We start from the raw sequence: 27,106 nt of genomic DNA, 5'->3' as shown, positions 1-27,106 counted from the left end.
GGGATTTGATAACTAACTGGTTATGAAAGTGATGGAGAGGCAAGGATGACATTGACAGTAATAGAGGAGCAAGTAGGTGCCAGATGTTGCATATGCTATTAGTTACATTGCTGAATTAGTTTATTTTGTCTTTTTTTTTTTTTTTTTGGTGACAGAGGAGTATTCCATAGGGTAGAGGTTGGAGTAGGGAGGGTTTGGGGAAATAAAAGGTTTAAAAAACAAAAGACCAGTAAAATTTTTTAAAAAGAAAAGAAATAAGTCAGAGCTAGAGATACAGATTTGGGAATGAATCAGAATCACAGAATTTTAGTGTTGGGAGAGACCTCAAAAATCATCTAGCCCAACCAATATCTAAAAAAGAATCCTAACTACAAACTTGAAAAGAAGTTATCTAACCTTTGTTTGAAGACCTGTAAAGTAGACCACACTACCTTCCCAAGCATTCCATTCCAGTTTATGGATTGAATGAGAGTTAGAAAATTTTTCCTGACTTCAAAATCAGAGCCCTCCCTGTAGAGATGGTAGTTGAAATCTTGTGAATGAATGAGACAAAGGGTAGCAAGAGTGGTGGTTGTTTCTGAAGCCAACTGACAAGAGATTGTCCGGTAAAGGCAAATGCTGAAGAAAATGCTGTAATGCGGGAAGAAAACAAAAAAAAACAAAACCCTTTTGATTTTGTAGTTGGGGGTCATTAGGACCTTTTAGAGAAAAGTTTCAGTAGAGTGTTGTGAGAAGAAGCCAGATTTCAAGTAGTTGAACAGAAAGTGGGAGGTGAGGAAGTGGAGGCCTTTTATATATTTTTTCAAGAGATTTGTCCCCTAAAAGGCCAAGAAATATGGAATATCAGTCAGTCATTAAGTCAAAACACATTTATTAAATGCCTGCTGTACCCCAGCACTGTGCTAAGCTCTGAGGATACAAAGAAAGGCAAAAGCTAGTCCTTGTTCTCAAGGAGCTTACAGTTCAGTGGAAAACAGTATGTTAACAATCGTGTACAAGCAAATTATATGCAGTTGGAAGTAATCAACATAAGAAAGGCACTAGAATTAAAGAGGATCAGAAAAAGCTTCCTGCAGAAACTGGAATTTCAGCTGGGGCTTGAAAGAAGTTCTTTTTAAAGCGGAAGGTGGAAATGAAGAGGGAGAACATTCCATACATGGGAGACAGCCAGTGACAATGGCCAGAGCCAGGAGATGGAGTGTCCTCTGTGTGTGTCTGTGTGTCTGTGTGTCTGTGTCTGTGTCTGTGTATCTGTGTGTGTCTCCCTGTGTGTGTGTAGCAAGGTGTGAGGGTGGTGGTGGGGGAATGATATAAGAAGACTAGAAAGATAGGGGAGGGCCAAGTCATGAAGGGCTTTGAATGCCAAACAGAAGATTTTATATTTGATTCTGTAGGTGCTGAGGATCCAATAGAATTTATTAAGTAGGGGGTAATATGGTTAGACTTTCACTTTAGGAAGATCACTTTGATAGCTGAGTGGAGGGTGAGCTAGAGTAGGGAGAGACTTGAGGTGGTAGAACCAACCAGCAGGCTATTTCAGTAGTCCACGTCTGAAGTGATAAAGGACTATACCAGGGTAGTGGCAGTGTCAGAGGAGGGAAAGGGGGCAATTTAAGAGATGTTACAAAGGTAAAATTCACAGACCTTAGCAAAAATTGGATTTGAGGGAGTGGGAGAGAAACTGAAGAGTCGAGAATGATGCCTAGGTTGCAAGCCTGGGGAATTGAGAGGATGGTGGTACCCCTGATAATAATGGGGAAGTTAGGAAGAGGAGAGCATTTGGGAGTAAAAATAATGAGTTGTTTTATATACATGCATACATGCATACATACATACATACATATATATATTATATATATAGCAAGATTGGGGGCGTAGAGGAGGGTAGAAAGATCAGGTGAATGATTTTTTAGATTTGGAGAAATCTGAACATTTTTTGTAGATAGATGGGAAGCAGCCAGTTTAGAGAAAGTGATTGAACATTTGTCAGTTAAGCAACAGGCATTTATAATGTATCAAGTACTATGCTAGAACATGATAGAGATTCAAAAGTGGGAAACTCCTTGCCTTCAGAGAACTTAGAATACTTGGTCAACAATATTCTCCATTCCTGGAGCAAGTTCCTAAAGAAAAAGAAGGAGGTGTGATTAAGGTTGCAAAAAGTGATATTGGAGGAAGACAAGAGGAAACAGTGGGTGATGATGATATTGAACCCTATTAGCATCAATATTTATGGAAATATTCATTGTTTCATTTTGGCAGTTTATCTCAGTTTTCTTTCCTTTGAACTGAATGAAGTTTAAGCTAAGTAATAGAACATTTACAGATTTCTGACCAAGGATAGAGCTTAAGATAAATACAATTCGTGAAAATTGGGTTTGAATTTGACCACAGCCAACTTCTTATTATTTACATGTAGGTAATCCTTACCCATGCCAAAATAATTCCCTCCCATTCAACTAGGTTGGAACTTTTCTACATTAAGAAATCTTGCTTTAGGGAGCAGATGTATTTCCCCTTCCACAGTAGGTGGAGTATCTGTTATTGTTTTCAGTTATCCATACTAATACTTCAGGTAGTACACACAATTGAGAGTTGATTATACTTTGAGACTGATTATTTTTTGTAATTCTCCTTTCCAAAATAAATATTTGCTATGTACTAAGGTACAGCATCTTGATAATCTAATAGTTTTCCATTTTTAGGTTTGTTTTGCTAGCTCTATGTTCTGTTACTTTATCTGAACATGTACAGTAGATATGTTTGTAGATTTCAGAGGTCCATGTGGAGCATTCTCTGTAGCTTTGAGTGTTCCACTTGCTTCTGTAAAACAATTGGAACTGGTATCCCAAATGCCCTAACTCTGCCTCCAAGTGTTTTAGCCACTATTACATAGGGGTAAGAGGAATGTAAAAGATTCCCTCTCCTTTGGCAAGAGGGACGCTTGGAACTTGACGCCCATCTTCCCCAGCTCACTTAGATCCCTTGAGATTGAGTATGTTCTTTAAATCTCTTTCCTTATTTTAAAAACAGCCTAAGTGAGCTAAACACTGGGAGGTACCCAGGTCACATTTGCTAAGGTTCTCTAAAACATCTTTGTGACATAATTCTCATAGAAAAGGCTCCTTATTAGCATATCTTAATACTTAGGGACAAGGCTTCCGGAGATAATTACTGCAGTTCAGAAGTTCTTTAGAAATACATGTCATTGAAATTGATTAAGGAGATGATGGCTAAATCTGTCATCTAGTTTAGTGATCTCAACTTTTTTTTCATTTGAAGTAATATACAATGTTGATTGGTTATAGACTTGATTTTATTTATGGCAACTAACAGAAATTTGTCTTGAATGTATTTGATTATCTAGGATGCTTACTGGATAGCGATGAATAGTTCTCTGAAGTGTAAAACCCTCAGTGACATCTTTCTACTTTTCAAGAGTTCAGACTTCATTACTCATGACTTTACTCAACCGTAAGTAGAGTTGTGGTTCTAACACATGCTTTATTACTCCACAGGTAAAGTCCCATTACAGTAAGTACTCTTATTACAAAGGACAGTTCTGTGTATAACAAAGCTATCTCTCTGCATGTAGCATCAGGAGAGAGACAGATTAGACTTATAATTTCATTGATGTCAGCAAATCAATCAGTAAACATTTTTAATGCCTACTATGTTCCAGTTGCTGTACTAAGCACTGGATGTACAAAGAAAAGGAAAAAAGACAATCTCTGCCCTTAAGGGGATTACAGTCTAATGGAGTAAAATGGTACACAGAAGGGAGGTGAAAAGTGAGATGTGTGGAGAAAAGGGAAGACACTCTGCGTGGGAGTATGATGGAGAAGTCCAGAGAAGTGCCCCCAATGTGGGGAAATCCTGCAGGAGAAAACTCTTTTTTGCTTGTCTTTGTGTCTGCAGCTCTTAGCACAGCTCTTCACACACAATAAGTCCTTGATAAATGTTTATTGACTGCCTGCCCATCTACCTTTACTAGTGTAGGACTGCACCCTCTCTTCAGTATATTCAGTAGTCTGAACAGTGAAGTGACTTATCCTGGGTCACATACTCAGAAATGGAACTTGAACCTAGGTCTTCTTGATCTGAGGCCAGCCCTGTATTCACTTACATTTCCCAGGGATGGCCTTTTGAAATGAAACTTTGTTGACCTTGTTTAAATCAAATACATTCAGTGAATAATCCTGTATAGTAAAGATTTTCTGTGATTGTTATGGAACAGTCACTCTCAAATCAAGGAGCCTGATTTTACCTTATTTGTGTTATAAAGATTGAAAGAACTGCTGTGTTGAGCTTACATGTCCTGCCTTCAGATTGCAGTTATTCTCTAGTTTCCCTTAATCTCTCCATGTCTTGAATAAAATTTAGCTAACCCCACCTGCATAAAGCACCAAACAGCCCCAATCTTGGAGCACATGGGAGGGAGAAGCATGGAGCTAGATTTGTCTATGCCTCCCTTTTCTGCCTACTCACTTAAAAGTACCTGATTTCTTTTGCTGATTCACTTCACAAAACCTGGACAGCTCTGTTTCATCTTTGGGACTTGCATCCTGGGCACTTTATTTTTAGGAATATATTCATTTTAACAAAATCCATTGTAACAAAACCATTGGGATAGTCTGTGGTATTTTTTCATAAGGAGATTTTATTTCTATTAGTGCTCATAATTTATTTAATCTGATCCAAAAACCATTTATTGAATATCTGCTATGTGCAAGGAACTATTCTGAGTGCTGGGGCTACAAAGAGAATGTGGGAAAAAATCTCTACCACTAAAGACCATATGTTCTACTGGGAGGGTACAGCATTATAAACAGATAAGTATTTGCACAATGCTTTGAGGAGAGAGATTGTGCTAAGTGGAGGTGGAGAATCATGAAAGATTTCCCAAAGGAGGTGGCATATAAGCTGAATCTTGAAGGAAGCCAAAGGAATTGGAAGAGAAGAGGGGGAAGGGGGAAACTGTGGGCTTGAGGGGCAAAGAGACCTGAAGAAAGAGGTGGGTACGCTTAGTTCAGGGGTCAGTAAGTTGGTCAGTTTGGCTGGAAGACAGAAGATATATGTATTTTTGACATTTGGTTCTTTTAACATTGTATTTATGTTTGCATCATTTTTCTTACGAATTTTATAGCTTTTGTTTTAATTCTGATAAAACAGCATTTTTATTCCGGGAAATATATTTTCACTGTGAAAAAAGATCATGATTTTGTAATTCTTTGTAATACTTAAGTGACACTTAACTCTTCAGATGGCCTTTAAGTGAATTATGTTAGAATTGTTCTTTAACTGTTACATTTTTAGCACCTATAATTGGAATGTGGACAGAGCATTAAACTTGCAGTCAGAGGAGAGCTGGGTCCAATTTCTGCCCCTGAAATTTATTAACTGTGTGACCACAGGCAACTCACTTAATCTTTCTGTGAGCCTCCATTTCCTCATCTGTAATACCTTCTTTCCTCCTTTCTAAACAAAGTATAGTCATCTTTTGATTATCTAATGTTGAGGGGTGGTTATTGTATTAAACATATTAAGTATGCCAGTTGATCCTTCAGGTACCGTTCATTTACTTTTTGACTAATATAATTTATTTTTTCAATTGCTATTGCAGTAGAGGTAGAGAGAAGGTGGAAAGGCCAGTTTAGGTTAATTTGTTTCTGCTTTTTGGAAGAGGAAGTAAAATCAGTTGCTAAACCTGAAACTATAAATTATAAGGGTATTTACCTATAGAATGTCAGCCTTCATAAATGATTGGGAGTTGGCTATGGCAAATAGATAGGACTGAGTTTTGAACCTTTTCCTTAAGCGAGCCAGGGTGACTATATAGGGATTACTGATGATTTATAATTACTGTATAGTTTGTCCCTTTCTAGGACTATTTCTTGGTAATCACTAGCAAAATGATTAGCATGGAGCAGCATCATGTGAAAATCTTTTAGTCATTAAATACAACTGTGTTTCTCATAGAAGGCTTTGGTCTCTGGAGCCTCTTACCAGGTAAAATTGCTGGTAAGAACAATTTCATTCATATAATTAATTTTTTTTTTTTAGATTTTTAAGGATGGTAGAAAAATTAGATGTCATTTAGTTGAAGTAATTTTAACAGAGGAAGGAAACAGTCTGAAAGAGGTTAAATGAGTAATTTGTCCAAAGTCCCATGGCTGCTTAGTAGCAGAGCTAGGATGAGAGCTCAGTTTCATAAACTAAGTTGAAAGATTCCTGAAAGTACATTGACTTTCCTTGTAGGAAAGTGATGTTTCCCTTTGAAAAAAATTTTTATTGGAGCATTATGTTCTAATAACTTACATTTTTGTAGCATTTGAAGCTTTACAAAATGCGTTCCTTGCAATAACCTTTGTGATAGATAGCAGAAGTAATGTTATCCCCAATTTATTGAAAGGGAAACTGAGAATCAGAGGGGAGCTAATTTGATTCCCCGGTGCCCACACAGTGCTTGTCATGTAGAAGATACTTAATAAATGATTGTTAATTGATATTTGGTTGTCCACAGTGACATAGCTAAGTAGTTCAAGGCAGGTGGTATTCTTGGTTTCTTTTTTTTTTATACTTAATAGTATTTTATTTTTTTCCAATTACATGTAAAGAGAGTTTTCAACATTCAATTTGTAAGATTTTGAGTTCCAAATTTTTATCCGTCCCTGTCTTCCATCTCCCCTCCCCAGGACAACAAGCAATCTGATATAGATTATACATATACAATCATGGTAAACATAATTTCCATATTAGTTATGTTGTGAAAGAAGAATCAAAACAAAAGGGAAAAACCATGAGAAAGAAAAAACAAAAAAAGTGAAAATAGTATGCTTCGATCTGCATTCAGACTCCATAGTTCTTTCTCTGGATATGGCTAGCATTTTCTATCAGGAGTGTTTTGGAGTTGTCTTGGATCATCATATTGCTCAGACAGTCATCTCGCAGTGTTGCTGTTACTGTGTACAATGTCAGCTCACTTCACTAGCATCAGTTCATGTAAGCCTTTCCAGGTTTTTTGAAATCTGCCTATTTATCATTTCTTATAGCACAATAGTATTCCATTACATTAATCTACCACAACTTGTTCATCCATTCCCCGATTGATGGGCATTCCCCCACAACTTTCAATTCTTTGCCACCACAAAAAGAGCTGCTATAAATATTTTTGTACGTGTGGGTCCTTTTCCCTTTTTTATGATCTCTCTGGGATACAGAACTGGTAGTGGTATTGCTGGATAGAAGGGTGTGTACAGTGTTATTTCCCTTTGGACGTAGTTCTAAATTGCTCTCCGAATTGTTGGATCAGTTCACAACTCCAACAATGCAATAGTGTTTCAATTAGGTAGTATTCTTGTTATGGAAAATTGCTTGTTATGCTCTTTCTCAGCATTGAAGAAGTGATTTCTTATACAAAGAAGGAAGTTCCAAAGAAGGGTCGTGGAAAGGCAGTAGGTAAAGAAAATAGGATGCACCGAACATATTTAATCTGTGCTGTATTTTCTTAATTGAATTATTTTTATGGACATAATCAGTCAAACAGCCTAAAATGATTGTAAGAGCTAAGTCATAAGGCTCCTCTCATTAATTATTGTTTTTTGATTAAATGTAAGACCCAGGCAAACAAAAATTAGATATTCATGTGACATGTAAATAAGAATGCTAAATGGTGAGAAATGGATTCATTAGTTGTTGAGGGGATTGTAAATTCAGAGAAATGGCTGTTTATTTTCATGTCAGTTGTGGTCTTAATTCTAGCTTAGGGTGTCTTAGCTATTTTCCTTATTTTTTTTTTCTTAAAATTGCCTTGAAAACATTATTAATCATAAATCCAACAGGAAAATAACCTGGAGAACAAATATATCATTGGACACTGACTTTTGACCGTTACTTAAAAGAAGTTCTTTGTCTTTAGGTTATGCTAGTGAAGTTTAAGATGAGATTTATATGACATCCTAATCTTTGTGCTTTAATTCTTTTTAGTGGAAACTTGCATTAAACTCTGAAAAATTGTGTCCTAATACTCACATTTAGCTCATTTCCTAGAGATCTCGTTAACATTTTCTTTTCTGTTCATTCCTCTCGTTAATATTGAGAAGCCAAAAAAGTGGAATCTTATAGAAGCTTTCATTTGGTTTTACAGTTATTCATACCCAGCAGCCAGAGCAGGTTTTTTAGAAGCTTTGAACCCAAAATTCCCTGTAATTTTTTGTACTCTTACTCTCTTTTCCTTTACGTGAATGGATGTTTTCCATAGTGTTTGATTATTTATCTTGAGGTAACATTAATTTTGAGAAAATCTTAAAGAGAAGCCTCATCTTGAGTCTGTGAGATCATACTAGAAAACATGGGGAAAACTTTGCTTAGTTCTGGTTTTGCAAGGCTAGATACCCAGTTATACTCTACTGCTAACTGTTTTTAAGTAACAGAAATTTCTCACAATAAAATACAAGGTATTAACAATTATGTGTTCAGTAATTTGAATCTAGTAAGTAAAATTTGTTTTAAATTTATGTTACAAAATTTAGTGAATATATGTGCCTAGCAGTATATTTCAGTAGTGATCCTGAGGGGAATGATTTTCAGAGATTTCTTTTAAAGTGTGATCTGTTTGTTTCACACTTATTTCAGTGCTCATGATACCTTGTGAAGGATAATGAAAACTATATTTTAACTGTATTTTTAAACCAGCTATAAGCCATATGGCAAGAAACTCACTGATAAATAATTGTCTTAATTTCCATAATATATGTTACTGTGAAAATATGTATTTATTAAAAATGATCAGTAATGTGACTAATAGTTTATGATTTTAGTACACAAAATTCTATTACTTGTTGTTAATTAGGTAGCAAGGATAATGCTTTGTTATGACATGCTAACCAAGATCCTCTGTATTAATTGGGTAAAAGTTGCTTATTAAAACTATAATGAGAGTTAAACATTTTTCATCTTTAAAATATTTCATAAATATTAATTAATGTAGTTGAGTGCTACTCCAGTAATAGAGCTGAAGAGAACAGAATTGAAAAATTGAATGATTTACATAATTTAAAAAGTGGGATTCTGACATATTGAATGTGGGAGCCCAGATGCTAGATGTGACTCCAGTTGATAGACTGCTGTTTGCAGTACTAATTTCTGTTCTTTAAGGAAAGACTGTGAAATGCTACATATTATACAACTGTTTTTATATATAAGAAAATTTCTCAGCACAGAAGGTCTACCCACAGAATATTGTTAGTGTTTTCAATGTAGCTGGATCCTAGCAGTATTTTGATGTTTATTTAATTCTATTTGACTTTGCAAGTATGAATCAGTTATCTTCTCAAACGGCACTTTGAGCGTCAAAGATGGTGTCTGTTGGGGAAGAGGCTTATAGTTGTCATCATAATCATCAATAAATAATTAATGCCTACTAATGAAGGCACAAGGTAAGCCACAAGGCTTAGACTCACTTAAGTTTAGAGAACATTGTGGGGAAGTCGGCCAGGTAGAAATGAAAGAAAAAAGAAAAGGATTTATGAATGCCTTGTAGTTAATAAGTATCAACTGATAATGTATACCTCTTTTCTGCTTTTGGGCAAAGTCTTGTTCCCAACAAATCATGAACAAATTACATCGTTTCCCTAAATTCTAGTTAGTTGGATAATTTCTAGTATTGCTCACGGTTTTTCATAGAAATTGTCATCAAAGTCGTCCTTTGTTGTTGTTTTTTTTTAAATTGACAACAGACACTATCTTCCCACCTTCCACAATTTTTTGTCCTATTTTTAAACAGATTTGAGTAGTATAAGCTTTGTATTCCTAGTGTATTGTATTGTAGGTTTGCTGTATTTGTATCTGTATTTGTATATTTTTCCATTTGCATTTACCCTATATATTATATAACATTATCTAGTCATAGTTTTGTTACTTTTTTGGAGAGTTAATAACAGGCTAGATGAAATACAATAATCTTGCCAAGAACCTTGAGTTTATAATTTGGTTTGTTTGTTTGTTTTTTTAAAGGCAGTTGGGCTTAAGTGACTTGCCCAAGGACACACAGCTAGTAAGTGTCAGGTGTTTGGTCTGAGACCAGATTTGAACTTAGGTCTTCCTGACTTCAGGGCCGGTGCTCTATCCACTGCGCCATCTAGCTGTCCTTGAGTTTATAATTTGGAAAAAGGGTTTTCTAGACTTTTAAACTAATGGATCTTATACAGATTATTTGCTTAAGGCTACCAAATAGGTTTAAACCATTTCTTATTTGGAAACTATTTTTACTGGCCTTTTTCTCCCCATGTACAAATCTATATTCAATTCAGCATGCATTTATGAAATACCAAATAGCTTTAAGTCATTGTATGAGGCTCTGGAGATTTCTTCAATATTTCTCATTTCCTGTCCTTCAGTTGTTTATTCTATGGAGAGCTTATTATCTAATGATAATGCAATTAAATATCTATTGAATATTTGTTGTTATTTATGCTTGTGTGTCAAAGTTGGCAGAAGTCTTCAAATGAAATTAAAAACTTTCTCTTTTGGAAAGAATATTGATCTTTTTCTTTCTTTCCCCCTTCCCATTGGCTATCCACTTGATTACCTTTTAATGTGAGGCAGTTATAATCCTAGCCTTTCTGGGGAGCAGTGTGGCTCAGCAAGGCAATTATGGGAGATACAGCCATTTGTTGCAAATGCTGCTTGCAGAGATGCCACATAACAAGTCTCAAGGATGGCTGTTCAGGTTCTTTTCAACATGTGCTTTTGAGACTTTGCTGCAATTTGTGTTTAAAGTTTTTCCTTGCCTTTTTGAGACTAAAGCTGAATTTTACTATTTTAGTTTATAGGAGTAGAAATTGAACCATTCCTATTTTGTCCATTTCCCTTAAGCTGAGCACCATTGCTTATAAGAGTTGAACATAGATTTATTGTTTGTTTTTTTTTGTCCATTGCCATTGCATTATAAAACATCTTATACCAGTGTTTTTATGATCAGTAAATAATGCAGCTTTCTCACCTGTACTTTGAAAGTCAGTTTATTGTATCTTTTATGTATCTTATGCTGGAAGCATTGTAAAGTCTGCTAGGCTTTCTTTTTTGTGAACAAAATATGAACAGGATTAAATAACATTTACCCACTAAAATACCAGGTTGTAGCACAAACACTGTTAAGAACTCATATTTTTCTTTTGATGAACCAGAAACTATTTTGGTAGGTTCTTTATTTAAGAAAATCCTGTTACATATATGGTTTTATTCCCCTTGGATTTTTCTACCACTAATAACTTATGAGCTCTAAAATAGTCTATTGGAAACTTATGACTTGTGGAAACTATCAAATTTTGTTTACAGTTGAAAATTTGACGTTTATTAGCCTGTCATTTACTTTAATTGGTGTTTAATGTCTTCCCAGCTTCATTACACATTATACTTCTTCACATACTTTCCCATACAGTAGCCATACTGATCTTCTTGCTGCTTCTCATATATAGCAGTTCATCTTCCATCTCCAGGCCTTTGCAGTGCTTCTTTTCCACAGCCTCAATGTGCTCCCTCCTCACATTTGTTGCTTAGAATCCCTGGTGTCCTTCAAGACTTACTTCTGTTGGCCACTTTTATGTGAAACTTTTCCTTATCACCCAGCCTGCTTTCCACAGTTGCTTTGTATCTATTTGTCTCTCCCAATACAATGTAAGCTCCTTGAGGGCAAGGATGCTTTTCTGTTTGCCTTTATATGTGCAGCAACTAGCACAGTGCCCGACACATAGTAAGGATAGGTAGGGACTGGGTCTCTGATTTCTTTGGCATGGGGACTTCTAGCATCTCCTCTTAGAGAATGGCTTAGAGCATTGAAAGGTAACATTTCTTGCTCAGATTCACATGGCCAATAGGTGTCAGAGGCATGACTTGAGCCCATTTCTTCTGGGTTTTAAGGCTTGCTTTCTGTCTGCTTCTCCATAGTACTTTGGCACAAAATAGGAATTTATTAAATGCTTGCTGGTTAATTCTGATTTACCAGACCAAGCCTTGAAAGTACCAGAGGGAAACATTAGGTAGGAAACTTTTCCCCTAGGCATTTTACAGGGAGATAATTTCCCCCTCTGCCAGGGAATGCCTAAATTGCTTAGGTAAACAAATGGATGAACAAACTTTTTTTTTTTTTTTTTAGCAATTATACTGAAGATGTTATGTGGAGTTTTCCAGGTTTGTAAGGAAAGCTTATAAATCTGCAGCTTGAATCAGATCTTTAGGAAACCACTAACAATTACCCAGGTTTCGTAGTGATAGTATCAAATCAAAAATTGGTTTAAGTACTTCATCCCTACTGATAAGTGCTCTAAATAGCTAAGTGGTATTTAAACTTTTCAGTGTGATTATCACTATTGAAAGTGTTAGCAAAACATTGTGAAAGATGTTATTTTTATGCTGCTGTTCTTAGTTTTAAATTAATTTATGTAAGCCTTTGTAACTTTAAGTTGTGTGATGATTTGGGGTTTTTTAACTTGTAATGGGTTTTCACATTATTCTTTGTTCAACTGGACATAAAAACAAAAGGAATAAATATCAATGTTGTGTGACCTTGGTTGGATAACTTAACTTCTCTGGTAGATAATTTCCTTATTAATAAAATGAAGGGATTGAATTAGATGACTCCTAAGGTCCCTTCCAGCTTTCATTAATTATAATAATGATAATAATTATGAGAATATGATAATAGTGATAACAATAAACTAGCATTTACACATTGCCTTAAGGTTTTGTAAAGTACTTTACTTGTTATCTCATTTGATCCTCACAACAATAACCCTGGCAAGTAGGTGCTACTGAAGCAGACAGAACTTAAGTGAGTTTCCTAGGATCATGCAGCTAGTAAGTATCTTGAGGCAGTATTTGAATCCAGGTCTTCCTGACTCCATATCCAGAACTCTATCCACTGTACCACCTTGCTGATTGTGATTCTATAAGCCTATGACATAGTAGATCATCTATTCTGTCTTCTTTTTAGTATAGATTTCCTTTCTTTTCCATAATTTAAATGCTAATTTTAAGAGACAGATGACCAGTAATTTCCATTCCAGTATTGGTTGCTCTTTTGAGGCTCATGGAACCATAGCTTTAGGGCTCAAAGGGACCTTAAGCATCATTAATCCAACCCTCTCATTTTATAGTTATGTAATAGCTGCATGAGAAAGATGTGAAACTTTTTTTTTTCAACTTCAGAAGGTAGAACCAGAACCAAATGCTTGGGAGTGATAGGGAAGTACACTTCAGCCCAATAAAATCACAGTATTGCAGAATTTGAGAATTGGAAGGAACCTCAGCAACCCTTTAGTTTAATCCATATGTGAAAGGACTGTCTATTGCAACATTCCTCACAAGTGACTGCTTGAAGGTCTGCTTAAAGACCTTTAAAGAGGGGCAGCCCACCACTTCTTGAAGCCCTTTGCACTTTTGGATAGTCATTAAACATTTATTAAGCCCTTATTGGGTGGCAGCCACTTTCTAATTATTGGCTGACATCAAGCCTAAATTTCCTAATGGGAGCTTCTACCATTTGCTTCTGATTCTGCCCTCTGGGGCTAAGAATGAGGAAAATCCTCTTTCCACGCATCAGCCTTTCAGATACTTGAAGACAACTGTCATTTTCCTCTTGAACCTTCACTTCTCCATGCTGATCTATCCTGTCCACTTCTTTCACCTCATCCTCATGTGATACAGACTTAAGGCCCTGCTGTTCTGGCTTCCTTCCTTTGAACACTCTAGTTTTTGTCAATTTCCTTTTTAAACTGTCACACCCAGAACTAAACACTGTACTATAGATGAGGTGAGAGACTTCAGCTTCCTGTTTCTGGAAGCTCTGCTTCTCTTAGTACAGCCCCACATCATAGCAGTTTTTTTTTGGTTGACACATCACACTGTTCACTCATGAGATTGTAGGCCACAGGTCTTGAAGCAGGTCAGTATGCTTCTAAGAAAGTAAGATGCATCTAAGAACTACCCCTATACTAAAATGGAATACAGTTCATTGTCACATAGTAAGGTTTGAATCACTAGAATTTGTTCGGGCAAAGATTAAATGGCTATATTTTGTAGGTATTAAAGAGATCATTCCTGTATGAACTTAAATTGTGTGACCTATCAGTTCCTTCCAAATCTTAAGATTCTTTGATTCACTGTATACTATCATTATAAATATCATCTCCTTATGCTCATTACAATTATTACTAAATGAGTAAGTTTCCCTCACAAAGAAAATCATAGCATAATTGATATAATAAAAAACTATATATATGTATATATGGTTGTCTTTTTTAAAAATTGTGCCTCATATAGAATGGTAATTGTTTTGAGTTATATTCTTGTGTCCAATCAGATTTCTCATTAAATTTTATTAATATTTCAACAAAATATTAATCTTTTAAATGATAAATTTAGTATGTCAGTTTATATAAAGTGGCAGCAAGTAAAATAAAGTAGAAATACTTTTCTTTTAAAGGTTTATTCACTGTACTGATGATTCCCCAGATCCTTGTATGGAATATGAGGTAAGGAAAGCCTTCTTTTTTCTTGATACACCAGTGTCTGGTACTTAGTAAATACTGAATAAATGTTTGTTGAGTTGAATTTGTCGAAGTGGTTTGACTAGTCCAGACTTAGATATGTAAGTAGTGTTATTTATTCTTACATGAAAAGTAAAATTCTATGCCTTTCTTTTTTAAGAGATGAGAACTTAGAACTCTACTTATCCATGTGCTCTTTAGTCTCTTCTAGAGCTGTTATTAAGGAGTATGGTTTTTAGCATCCACTTGTCTAACAATTGTATTATCCTCCTCATTGTTATATAAAACAGTGTGTCTTTTATCAATGTGACACCTCAGATTTATCATCCTACATCTTTCTTTTATGATCATGATTAAAGAATTTGATCAAATGAATACACTAATAAGATATAGATACTAATATTTTATGGTTTTACTGATATTTTATAGATACTAACCTGAGGGTGTTCTGCCCCAAGAAAGGTAAATTTTGATGGCTGGAAGCTGCCTAGTTAACTTGGGGTTTACTGGCTAGATTTCTTTCTCAAAGACCAAGCCTTAAACCCAATTCCCTCTGGAGCTCATAGATTGGACAACAATAGATCCCTGCCCAAGCACCACTTAATGGTTATTTTTTGGGCTTTCCTGGCTCAGAGTGAATGCAAATAGTAACTGTTTCTCTTTTGACCAGCAATCCTTGAGGGTCTTCCTCTCCCAGTTTGATTTTTTTTTTTTAATTAAAGGTACCATCCCTTGACTCACTTCTTAAAGAGGCCTATTCAGTGAATGAGCATTACCTTGAAAACTTGAAAAGACCTTGGTTTAAAAGGGCCAGGGTCTCCCATTGCATCCTGAGCCATCTCCAGTTGGACCCAGGTGGCTCTGGAGGAGAGGCTGGTGACCTTGCACAGCCCTCCCTCCCTCAAATCAAAGTCAGTTGCAAGTCATGTCATCATCTCCTTGATGTCATGGTCTTCTTCGAGAACAAAAGGACAAACCACACAACTACACACAAAACAAGATACTAATTATACCAATAACTTCAGCTTTTTTTTTAACTGGTAAAAGTTTCCATATTAGTATGTCTTCTTATTAGATTGGGCAAATAAGGCCTATAATTCAGAACTGTATCATTGTTTACTGGGCCATTAAACAACTATTAAATGGTAAAGGCTTTTAATCAGTGCAACTTACGATGATGAAAGGTACTTTGTATTTTTTACTGATTTCCTCATTCATCTTCCAAGTTTTAATAAGACATTATATTGTTGAGATTTTGCTAGCATGTTTCTTTCTTAAGCTTGGTCAGAAATATGGCAGCATCTTGTTGGAACATAAGAACTGAAATAATAACAGCAGTAATAATAACAATGATAACTAGCATTTATATAATACCTACTGTATCCCAGGCACTGTGCTAAGTGTTTTAAAAATATTATCTCATTTATTCCCACAGTAACCCTGAGAGGGAGGTGCTATTTTTATCCCTATTTCCTAGATGAGGAAACTGAGGCAGGCAGAAGTTAAGTGACTTGCCCACATTCACACAGTTAGTAAGTGTCTGAATTTGGATTTAAACCCAGGTCTTCCTGACACTAGGCCCAGTGCCTTATCACTGCACCAACTATAAGATTTATAATCTAGGCTTTAAGGATTTTTGTTATTCAGCTATATATTAAGAACTTTGGAAATGCTATTTATATGATCGTTGTCAGTTACTGATAAATAGGAACTTCTGTGACCTGATATTTTTTATATTTTAAAATTAGGTAACTTATTTTTCCTTTGAATATATTATTTATTATTGTGCTATATTATCTAATGCATTAAAATCAGAATGAATATTCTCCAAAGCACATTTGAAAAATGTAACAATTATTTTTAAAAGACATTTTATTTTCAGTGTAATCTACAAGATTTTGGTCAGTTTTATTTCTTTTTCCTGAATCAGTCTTTCTCATAGATTACACTGCAGATTACACACCTTTATATCATGAACATTTTTTTTGAGAAGAGTTGGTGGGTGCTAGATATAACATGATGAGCACCAAGTAACATTACAGAAGATGAAATAGACTACATTTTAACAAACAAGAATTGTTATTGATGTAGGAGTTATCATTGAGCCACCTTCATGTCTATAGTTAGACCTTTGACTTGCTAGATCTAGAATCTGAAGGAGTAAAAACAAGAAGAAAAAGACAGAGCAAAATGGCAGAACAGCAAGAACAGGTACAACTCCTCCTTCCCACCCCCACGTCCCCACAGAAAACCATCTCCAAGCACATCTAGAAATTGCACCTGACAAATCCTAATTGGAAAATCCAAGAAAAAAAATCACACTGAGTTTTTTTTCCAGCCAGTGTTGACATGTGGAGATAGAGAGTAGGGAGGTCTGTGGACATGGGGAAGAGAGTTTGATCAGGAACTTGATGAGTAGTATTCTAACACCGTGAAGGGCTTTGTACATAGGGCAAGAGAAGGTTCCAAATCCAGCACAGAGCAGCTTATACTTGTGCATAGTGTAGAAATGGGTACCAGCTGTCAGGTCTATCACTGGTTACTTATTTTTGGGTCACAGATTCAGGGCAGACTTCCCTTTAGGGCAGGGCCTACAGATGGCATTCCAGGCTAAGGAACAGTCACAGGCTCTGGGTTGGATACCTAAAGAAGAGCAAGTTCTGAGGCAAGTAGCAGGTAGGGTAGGGTCTCAGTTCTAGCTTTCTAGGCCAGTCTGCCATCTTCAGTGAAATAATCAGGGCGGGTTCTCTGAGCCAGTGGAACTTTCCTACTGGGTAGCAGTGGCTGAGTCCAGCAACATTCTACTAGAACTCCAAATAGGCTTGTTGCTCAGAAACCAAAATCCAGGTCAGAAATGTTGAGAGCTCAACCTGGAGGTGGGGGTGGGGTGGAGTGATTGGACTTTGCCCTGGATCAGATGTGAGCTCTGAAAGTTTGTGGGTCTCAGTGCTGAACTGTTCCTTTGATCCTGAAATGACGGAACTCTCAGTACCCCACAAAAGCAACATTAATTCCCACTGTTACCCCAGAAGTGTGCAGAGCTTGACCCTGAAAAAAATAATAAAATAATAATAATAAAAAATAATAAAATACAAAATCAGGAAGTGGGCTGGAATAAGCAAAAAAAGTATCATTATAAAAAGCTATTTTGATGACAGGAATGCTTAAGACAGAAGCCAACAAGAAAAGTATGATTCCAAAACATCTACAAGCAAAGTCTCAGAGAAAAACAGTTTGGGCACAAAATCTTAAGAAATGAAGCAAGAGTTTAAGGATGTTTTTATAAGTGAAATGAGAGCACTAAAGAAAAAAGTTGGAAAGGAAGTGAAAGTTATGGAAAAATGAATTGAAAAGTGAATTAATAAGAGGTACAAACTCTTGCCTAAGCAATACATGCTTTAAAAATTATAATGGACCAAATAGGAGCTAATGACTCCATGAGACAGAAGAAATAGTAAAACAAAGTCAAAAAGACTGAAAAAAATAGAAGAAAATGTAAGTTATCTTTTTTTTGTAAACTCATCTTTTTTTATGATATGCCAAGTTCTTTCACACCCATTATTTCATAGTATTCTCATAACAACCAAATAAGATGAGTGTTATTATCCCAATTTTACACATGAGGAGTATGTGACTCATAAAGGTGAAATAGTTTCCCTGTATTCAGTTATAAGTTATCTTTTAAGAAAAACAACTGACCTAGAAAATAGGTTGAGGAGAAAATAAATTAAGAATCATAAGAATCACCTGAATGCTATGACTGTAAAAAAAACTTAGGCATCATATTTCAAGAAATCTTAAAAGAAAATTGCTCAGCTCTCTTAGACCCAGAGAGCAAAGTGGAAATAGAAAGAATCCACTGACCACCACCTGAACGAAACCCCAAAATGAAAACTCCCAGGAATATTATAGCCAAAATCCAGAGCTTCTGGGTTAAAGAAAAAAATACTGTAAGCAGCCAGAAGGCAAAAATTCAGGTACTGAGTAGCCACAATCACGATTCCAAACAGTTTAGCATCCAACACTATAAAGTAGCCAAGAGCTTAGAATATGGTACTTTGGAAGGCAAAGAATATAGGCTTATAGCTAAGAATAACTTAACCAGCAAAACTGAGTGCAATGCCACCAGGGGGGAAATATGGATCATTAATGAAATAGAAAACTTTCAAGCATTCCTGATGAAAAGAACAGAGCTACAGAGAAGCTTTGATGTGCAAACACAGCAGTCAAGAGAAACATAAGAAGATAAGTATGAAAATTCATAATGAACTAAACCAGGATAAACTACTTACATTCTAACATAAGGAGGGGACCCTTATATCAATAAGGGTCCCCTCTGACATCTGAGTTCATAGAGTGACTCTAATTAGACAGAAGGCATGGGAGTGGTTCTATTTTATCTTGATCTTAAAAGAAGAATAGAAAGGAAGAAGAATACATTAGGGGAGGAAAGGGAGAGAAAGGTTAGAGAAATCTGCCTCATATAATTAGGCTATTCAAGTAGAAGTCTGTGTAAACAAGGAGGGGACGGGTAAAGGAGGGGGCTGACACCTGAACCTTATCCTCATCCAAACTGGTAAGAGAGGCAAAGAATACACACAAAATTAGGTACATTTCACTCGTACATTCATACATTTCACTCCATAGGGAAATAGAAAGGAATGAGGAGAGTTGAGGGGAGAGTGGAAAATTAGAGAGAGGGTAGATAAACGGAGGGATTAGTCCCAATTAAGACACTAAATAAGAATGTACAAAAAGACGCAGAACTCTTTTTTTCAGTGGCAAATAATTTGAAGCTGAAGTTGTACCCATTAACTGGGGAATGGCTGGACAAATTACAGTATATAAATGTGATGGAATACTATTGTGCTGTAAGAAATGATAAAGGGGACGGTTTTAGAGAAACCTGATGCAGTGAAGTGAAAAGAAACAAGAGAACAATTTATACAATGACATTAATGTAAAGACAAACAACTTGGAAAGACTTAGGAACTCTGATAATTATAATGACCACTTACAAATCTAGAGAAATAATGATGAGACATGTTTCCCACCTCCTGAGAGATAGGAGACTGAAGAGTGAAGAACAAGGCTGATTTTTTTTTTGACAAGGCTAATGGGAAAATTAATTTTGCTTTACTATACATGTTTGTAATAGTTTTGTTTTTCTTTATTTTTTAGTGGAAAAGGGGATGGAAGAGAAGGATTTTTGCTGATTAAAAAGTATAAAATTAAAAAATAATAATAATGATGACAAAAATATATGGCATATAACTAAAACTGAGTTATTCCATCTAGAGTAATTTAAATAAATAATTGCCATTCTTGTCTCATAAAGCAGGAAAAAGCAATGGAGGGTAAAACCAATTTAAAGAAAGCTTGTTAAGACAGGCAAAACCATCCTAAGGGCATTTAAGGTTGAAATTGGAAGGAGGACAACAAATAGGGAAAAAATGCAAAAATCATTGTAACAGATTTTTTTCTCTAACACAGTGAAACCAGTACACTTGAACCATAGCCTCACAGTGTTTACTTTTGATGGCATTAGATAGAAATTAGATAGAAATGGCATTAAAGAGAACAAAGATGGGAAAAGCAGCCTGATTGGACTATGTATATGCAACCTAAAGGTGACACAATTGTGAGGGGTATGAGGGATTAGCTGTTCAAGGTAGTTGAGGGAAGGGAAGCTTTTAAAGATATGTAAAAAAATCTTGGAGCTCAGTACTACTGAAAAAAAGTGACCAAGAGAATATCATTAACTACTGGCCTATATGCATATCCTCCCATTTATACAAAATCTTTATGAGAGTCATCTTACTGCATGAATTGAGGGCATACTTGATAAGGGTGTTAATAGGGAACAAGTGGGCTTTTATAAACAATATTTAATGATAGATAACATCTTTACTATTTTCACATCTAACTGAAAAGTGTAGCAAATGTAAGATCCCAAAATGCTTATTAATTATTGATTATGAAAAAAAATTTGATCTGGTAGGGCAAAATGTTGTCGGATAGGTTTTTTCAACAAGATATCTCTCATTCATATATTAAAGTTACTCAAGATTTTTTTTGAGAACTGTAACAAAAACAACCTTGTTTGACAACCATCTGATCATAAACAACAGGTGAAATATAAAATAGAGGGATGTATCTGTGCCAAAGCTTTTCATCACTATAATAGAGGAGATGCAGCAGAGTCCAGGTTGAAGAAACATTCCCTGCAGATGATAAACATCTCTAGATGTTTATGTTCACAGATGCCTTTGTGCTGATTATGTTAAAGCCTGGAATGTTACTGAGCCTTTTGAAAGAGAACTGTGAGCATTCAAGAAGAGTTTGGCTGACCATTGGTAAAGACCCAGGGGATGAATATTTTTTGCCCAGATTAAAGCTTGTATTTCAAAGAAAAACTTATTGAGCTTGTCTATCAGTTTGCACATCTGGGATAGATGGTACGGATAGACACCATATTAGTCCTAGAGTTGAATAGGAGAATAGGATGAATTGCCTTTGGAAAATTGCAAAGCTCCCTTAACATCCCTAAACTTTCCATGAAAATGAAGGCCCATTTTTTAAAAATACCATCATTTTACTGGTGGTGTTCCAAGACAGCAAAACATGGAATACCAAAATCTCCAGAGAATTAAAGATGATTTTCACAGAAATGAAAACGCACATGGTGGGTATGAGCAGGCTGTAACTTATAATCAGTGAGGAACTTTGAAGAACAACTGGAGTAAAAGACATTGTCACATAATTATATGATGAGGAGAGAAAATGGGCTAATCATGTGACAAGAGCAAGGGATGATAGGCACCAGGGTGCTTCACTGGTACCTTTGTGATGTCAAGAGAAAGCAAGGAGGATTTCTAGCATATTTGGTGGATCCTCTGTGGTGAACTTTTATTGAATTTATTGGAGAGAACTTCCAAATCATAAAGATCACAGGTCCATTTGAGCATATGAGTACTTTTAATTTTAATTGTCAGAACTTTAAAAACTAAAGATTGGGTTTGTTTTGTTTTTGAGTAGGAAAAGGTTTCATTCTTTTGCTATCTTTTAAATTATAAACTCATTGAGAATAAGGACCTCATATCTTATCTTGTACCTCCTACAGTACCTAGAATGTACCAGATGTATAGTAAGGACTCAGTAAACATTGGTTAAATGAAGAATTACAGAATCTGATTTGGAAAGGATTAGGTCTTCCTGAACAGTAATCTACAGCATCTCTGACAAATAATAGCCATTCAGCCTCTGGTTGAAGGCATTTAGTTAGGGAGAAACCGATGCCATTCTACTTTTGAAAAGCTCTTAATTTTTAATGCTTCGAGACTAAATCTACCTCTTAAACTTTCACCATCTACTTTAAATTTTAGCCCCTTGGGCCTAAAAGAACAAACCTAATTTTTCTTCCATATAATATCCTTCAAAATACTTAAAGCCAGTTATCCCATCCCGTCTGAGACATCAGTAACTATTTTTAAAATCCATACTAACTTCCTTCAGCGATTCCTTAGATGTCATGGTGACCAGCAGCACTCTTGCCCTCCTGGGTCTCTTCCTTCTGGATGTGCTACTGCTTTGCAATGTCTTCCCTAATATGTGGAATCCAAAACTGAACTCAGGTCTGTAGATGTGATCCAACCAGGGCAGAATACAGTTATCATCTCCTTCTGAAGACATTGCCTTTCTTAGTGCAGCCTAGGATCACATTAGCTTTTCTGGCTGCATGATCACATTGGTGACTCATACTGACCTTGTCATCCCCTAAAGCTCCCAGATCTTTTTCAGATAAACTTTTCTAGCCATACTTTCCTCATCTTATGCTTATAAAGCTCAAGTATGAGACAATTTACATTTATTTCCTTGTAAAGTTTTATCTGTTTATATTAGGCCCACTGACATAGCTCATTGTAGTCTTTTGTCTAAGTTTGGAGGGGCTCATCTGCAGGTTAGTCAAAGATTGGTGAATTTTCCAGCTGTAGCAACTCCTGAAGACTAAGCTTCATACCATTGGAAGGGTAATGCATACACTATTAAAATCATGATTGAAATATTTAGGTATCATTATATTATTATTTTTGGTATAAGTTTGATGGAAATGAACAGCTTCTCTGACATTGTGGTCTCATGACTTACTGCTATTTTATTTGCCAGCTGTTTGCCTAAATATAATTTCTGTATCATTCCAAAGACCTTTATCAATGAAGACTGACTACGTAGCTGTCATGGTGTCTTGCTAATCATCATGACTTTACTTTTATACAGATTAGTGTATTTTAGACAATATTCTAGTCACAAAACTGGAAGATGGAAAAAGGATTATTACAAATGTTGACTTATTTTTTGCATCCTCCAAACTCCATTCCAAAGTTCACATTAATGCATTATAATAATAATAACAGCTTATATTTGCATAACACATTAAGGTTTTCAAAACATTTTATCTGTGTCATTTTACTTAAAACTTACAGCAACTCTGTGAAGTTGGTGCTTAGAGATATTCTCCCCAGTTTAGAAATGAACATATTGGGGCTTAGAAAGATTAAGTGACTCACTCATGATGATACAGTTATTCAATATCAGAGCAGGAGAATGAGGTTTCTTTTTGTGTTACCATTTGAGTCTTATGTAAGATAATTTTTTTTCCTTTTTAAAAAAATAAATTTTCATTGGTATCTTTTATTTTTATATCATCTATATTTCCCAATTTATCCCTGCTACTTTCCATTTCAGAGAGCCATCCTTTACAACAAAGAATAAAAAAGAAAAACTGTTAAGCAAAATATCCAAAATAGTGAAAATGTCTTACATTAGCCCTTCTCCCCACCCCCTGGCCAGAAGCTGGGGTGGGAGGGGAGGTATTTCTCTTTGGGGGCCAAGCTTGTTTCTTATAATGCTATAGCATTCAATTCAGTTGTTTTTTTTTTTTTTTGTTCTTTCCATTTGTGGTGGTGGTGGTGTCATTCTGTACATTGTTTTCCTGGTTCTGCTTACTTCGCATTGCTTCTGTTCTTGTAAGTCTTCTCACATTTCCCCATATTTATCATATTCATAATTTCTTATAGTACGGTAACATGTGTACCAGAATTTGTTTAGCTGTCCCCCATTTGGTGAGCATCTGTTTTCTATCCATTTCTATGTGTAGGCAAGCTCCTAGTAGTATTTTATTGTTGCCTTTCTAATCTTTTAGTATCAAACCATAAAAGTTAGTTCATAATAAGCACCATAGCTACAGTGTTTGAGGTAGAGCTAGCTGTAAACTGTTTTCATCTGTTTTGAGGTGAGGGAGCATGAATTATTGTGGAGAAAATGTTTTCCATTTGTGATCTTTGGGGGGGGCATTTTTGCATATTACATAATGTATAGGCACATTCAAAATTATAAATTAGAAGATAACATTTGTCATAAAGTTTCAGTAATTTTTTTCCCTTTTTACTAAATGATCTGACAGTGTGATGTGCTGGGCAGAGAGCTGACCTTGGAGCCAGGAGGACCAGCGTTCAAATCCTACCTCTGGCACATATTGATTGGCTTTATGGCCCAGGACAAGTCATTTAATCCTACCATGCCCTCAGCAATTCTGTGTATTAAAATTGCAGAAAAGGTACCAGGCTGCATTGGTAGCGGGAGTTTCCTGATCTGGGAGTTCCCTGTATCAGTGAACTCACTGGTCAAGTCCCTAGTCGTATGAAAAGACCATAATACTATCCTATACATCACATGATACCTCTGGTAATACCACTCTCTGACCCTCAATGTGTTCATGTTAAGGTAAACATTTCTCATTCCTCTTAGCCTTTCCTGCTTATATGGTAATAATATATTTTTCTTCTCTTGGCAGCTTGTTCTTCGAAAATGGTGCGAATTAATTCCTGGGGCTGAATTCAGGTGTTTTGTCAAGGAAAATAAGCTTATTGGTGAGAATCTTTTTTTATTTTGTTTATAAAATTACTTTTAAAAAAACCAAATTTTTTGTGGAATAAGTTATAAGTAACTGTAGAATTTTGGAGTTAGGGGAATTATGATTGTAAGTAATTAAAGAATTTTGAGGCATTCCCTTCTAAAAAGTCTAAGAAAGGTACTTGAGCTGGGGCATGATGTAGAAGGTCCAGAGAATCAGGAATAGGGCCTGGAAAAGAATGAAGATATGACTGGCCTGGACACTTTCCTTAAAATATTGGTTAAAGAAGGGGCTACAGGAACAGAGTGTGCTTTGAGCATGAAAAGGCTAGAGGCAGAGTGAACTTTCAGGGTGAAGAGGCTGCTGAGGCATGGTGGAAAGAGTCTGGAGATTCAGGAATGACTCCTGGAGAGGAATAAAAATAAAAATGCTTTTGTACACATAGGTCCTTTTCCTCTTTGTTGGATCTCATTGCAGGATAGGCCTAGTAGTGGTATTCCTGGGTCAGGTGATGTGCACTTTAATACTTTTGGGTCATAGTTTCAAATTATTTTCTAAAATGGCTGGAGCAATTCAGAGCTTCACCGACTGTACATTAATATGCCCACTTCCCAGGAGCTTCTCTAAAATTTGTCATTTTCCTTTTTTGTCAGCTTTGTCAGTGTATTATTGGTGTGAGGTGGAACTTCAGAGTTGCTTTAATTTGCATTTCTCTGGTTATTAATGATTTATAGAATTTTTTCTTGTGGCTATTGATATCTAGGTTTTATTTTATTTTTTAATTAGAAAATTGTTGCTTCATATTCTTTGACCATTACTCTTGCCAATTTTAATAAGTTCCTTATTTATTTTGGGAATGAGAGGCTTATTAGAAACTTGCTGCAAAGATTTTTTTCTCCCAGTTATCTGTTTCCCTTCTAATTTTAGCTCAGTTGCTTTTGTTGAGCACATTGCATTTTTGGACAACTCTAATGGTTTAAAAATATTTCTTATATCACTTGAAACCTGTCTCCCTGTAACTTAGATTCTTAGAATCTCAGAATTGGAAGGACCTCATGGATAGTCAAATCCAATATCTGTTCAAAACTCGAGTCCCTTCTACAACATCCTCGACAAGTAGGCCTCTGCTTAGAGCCCCCTATGGTAGAGAACTCACTGTCCTTATCAAAAGTCTGTTCCATATTTTGGCATCTCAGGTAGTTGCTTCTTGTTTTGAGCATAAACTTTCATCCATTTGTACTAGTTTGCTCTGTGATAGCAATCCTGAAAACTCAGTGAGACAACAGTATGATGTGGCAAAAACAAAAACTGATAAAATCTGAAGATACGCATTGGTCCTAGTTCCACCCTCATGAGAGGAAAAGTATAATCCCTTTTCACCTTGACAGTCCTTCACATATTTGAAGAACAACAAAAACAGCAGCAACTGTTAGTTGACAATTATGTGGTACTTTAAAATTTGCAAAATGATTTCTTTATAACAATCCTGTGATAATCTTTAGAACAATCGAGATGACAAAATTGAGGCTCAGAGAGGTTAAATCTTTTGTCCAATGTCACACAACTAATATCCAGGTTGGGATTCTAACTCCTGGCTCTCTTGCCTCTAAGTCCAGTATTCTGTCCATTGTACCACACTGCCTTTGAGGTTCAGGGTGCTAGGAAGAACAATGTTATCAACTTCCAGGATAACAATATGGCCAAAGGAATGGTTGGTCTAGCAAGATCAGGGTCAGGGAAAACACCATGGAGGGGCTGACCATTGACTGCAATGATGAATTTGCTTCGCACAAAGAGTTAACTTTGTGTTTAAATAATCAGTTCCCTTCCTATTTTGCTGAAGGCAATGCAGTTGAGGGCTCTAACAGATATGTTTTTCCCTAGTGTCATAAAAGATATCAGAAAAGTTCACTATTTAAATTTTTAATTAGTTCAAACACAGGCATATTATTCTTATCTGGGATATTCTTCTATGGTTAAATAATGGAAGAGTACAAATCACCCATGTTTGTTAGCCTACTTTATGTTATTTTTGATATTCCATTTAGTAATTTTCATCCTGCTGAAAATCTAATTGAATAAGAGATGAGGTTAACCTTTCAAAAGTCCAAAAGCAATGTGTTTGTGACAAATGTACAGTAAAATAGTTCATACTTTACTTTAGAAATGCCTCCTCAAACCCCTCAAGCATACAGTGTGTGCTTAATAAATGTATGATGAAAAAAAGAAGTACTTTATTGCCAGGTTTCTTGTCAAGGATTAACTGTCAGTTCTTACTGTTTTTCACACCATGGTTTCCAGACATAGTTTCTTTCAGCATGCCAAACTTGTTTCAGTTTATCAGTGACCTCTTAAAATATAGGACCCAGAATCAGACACATTGCTCAGTGTGGTATAGTAGAAAGAGTACTGGATTCAAATTTAGCCTCTGACATTAAATATTTTCTAAGATTATTAGTTACAGACCAATTGCTGTTCTGCATTAATGGAAAGCGTTTTTACCCTAGGAGTTCCCTACATAATAATAGTTAACATTTATATAGCACCTACAGCATGCCAGGTATCATGCTAAGTGCTTTACAGTTATTACTCGTTTGAGCCTTACAGCAACCCTGAGCGATATGTGCTGTTGTTATCCCCATCTCAT

The 27,106-nt window shown here is 35.8% G+C and overlaps 1 protein-coding gene across 2 annotated transcripts in view; it reads left to right on the top strand.

The window, feature by feature from the left end:
• The window catches only part of CDC123 (cell division cycle 123), a 95,613-nt gene that overhangs the window by 41,265 nt on the left and 27,242 nt on the right, over nt 1–27,106 (top strand). For both annotated transcript variants that reach the window (XM_027838785.1, XM_027838784.1), the window contains exons 6-8: nt 3,368–3,474; nt 14,483–14,531; nt 24,400–24,475. In XM_027838785.1, the coding sequence (XP_027694586.1) occupies nt 3,368–3,474; nt 14,483–14,531; nt 24,400–24,475 (232 nt within the window). The remainder of the gene's footprint in view (nt 1–3,367; nt 3,475–14,482; nt 14,532–24,399; nt 24,476–27,106) is intronic.

Source organism: Vombatus ursinus, unplaced genomic scaffold (assembly GCF_900497805.2).
Source record: "Vombatus ursinus unplaced genomic scaffold, bare-nosed wombat genome assembly UNPS02014830.1, whole genome shotgun sequence".
NCBI classification, from domain to species: Eukaryota; Metazoa; Chordata; class Mammalia; order Diprotodontia; family Vombatidae; genus Vombatus; species Vombatus ursinus.
This window is presented reverse-complemented; position numbering and strand designations above follow the sequence as displayed.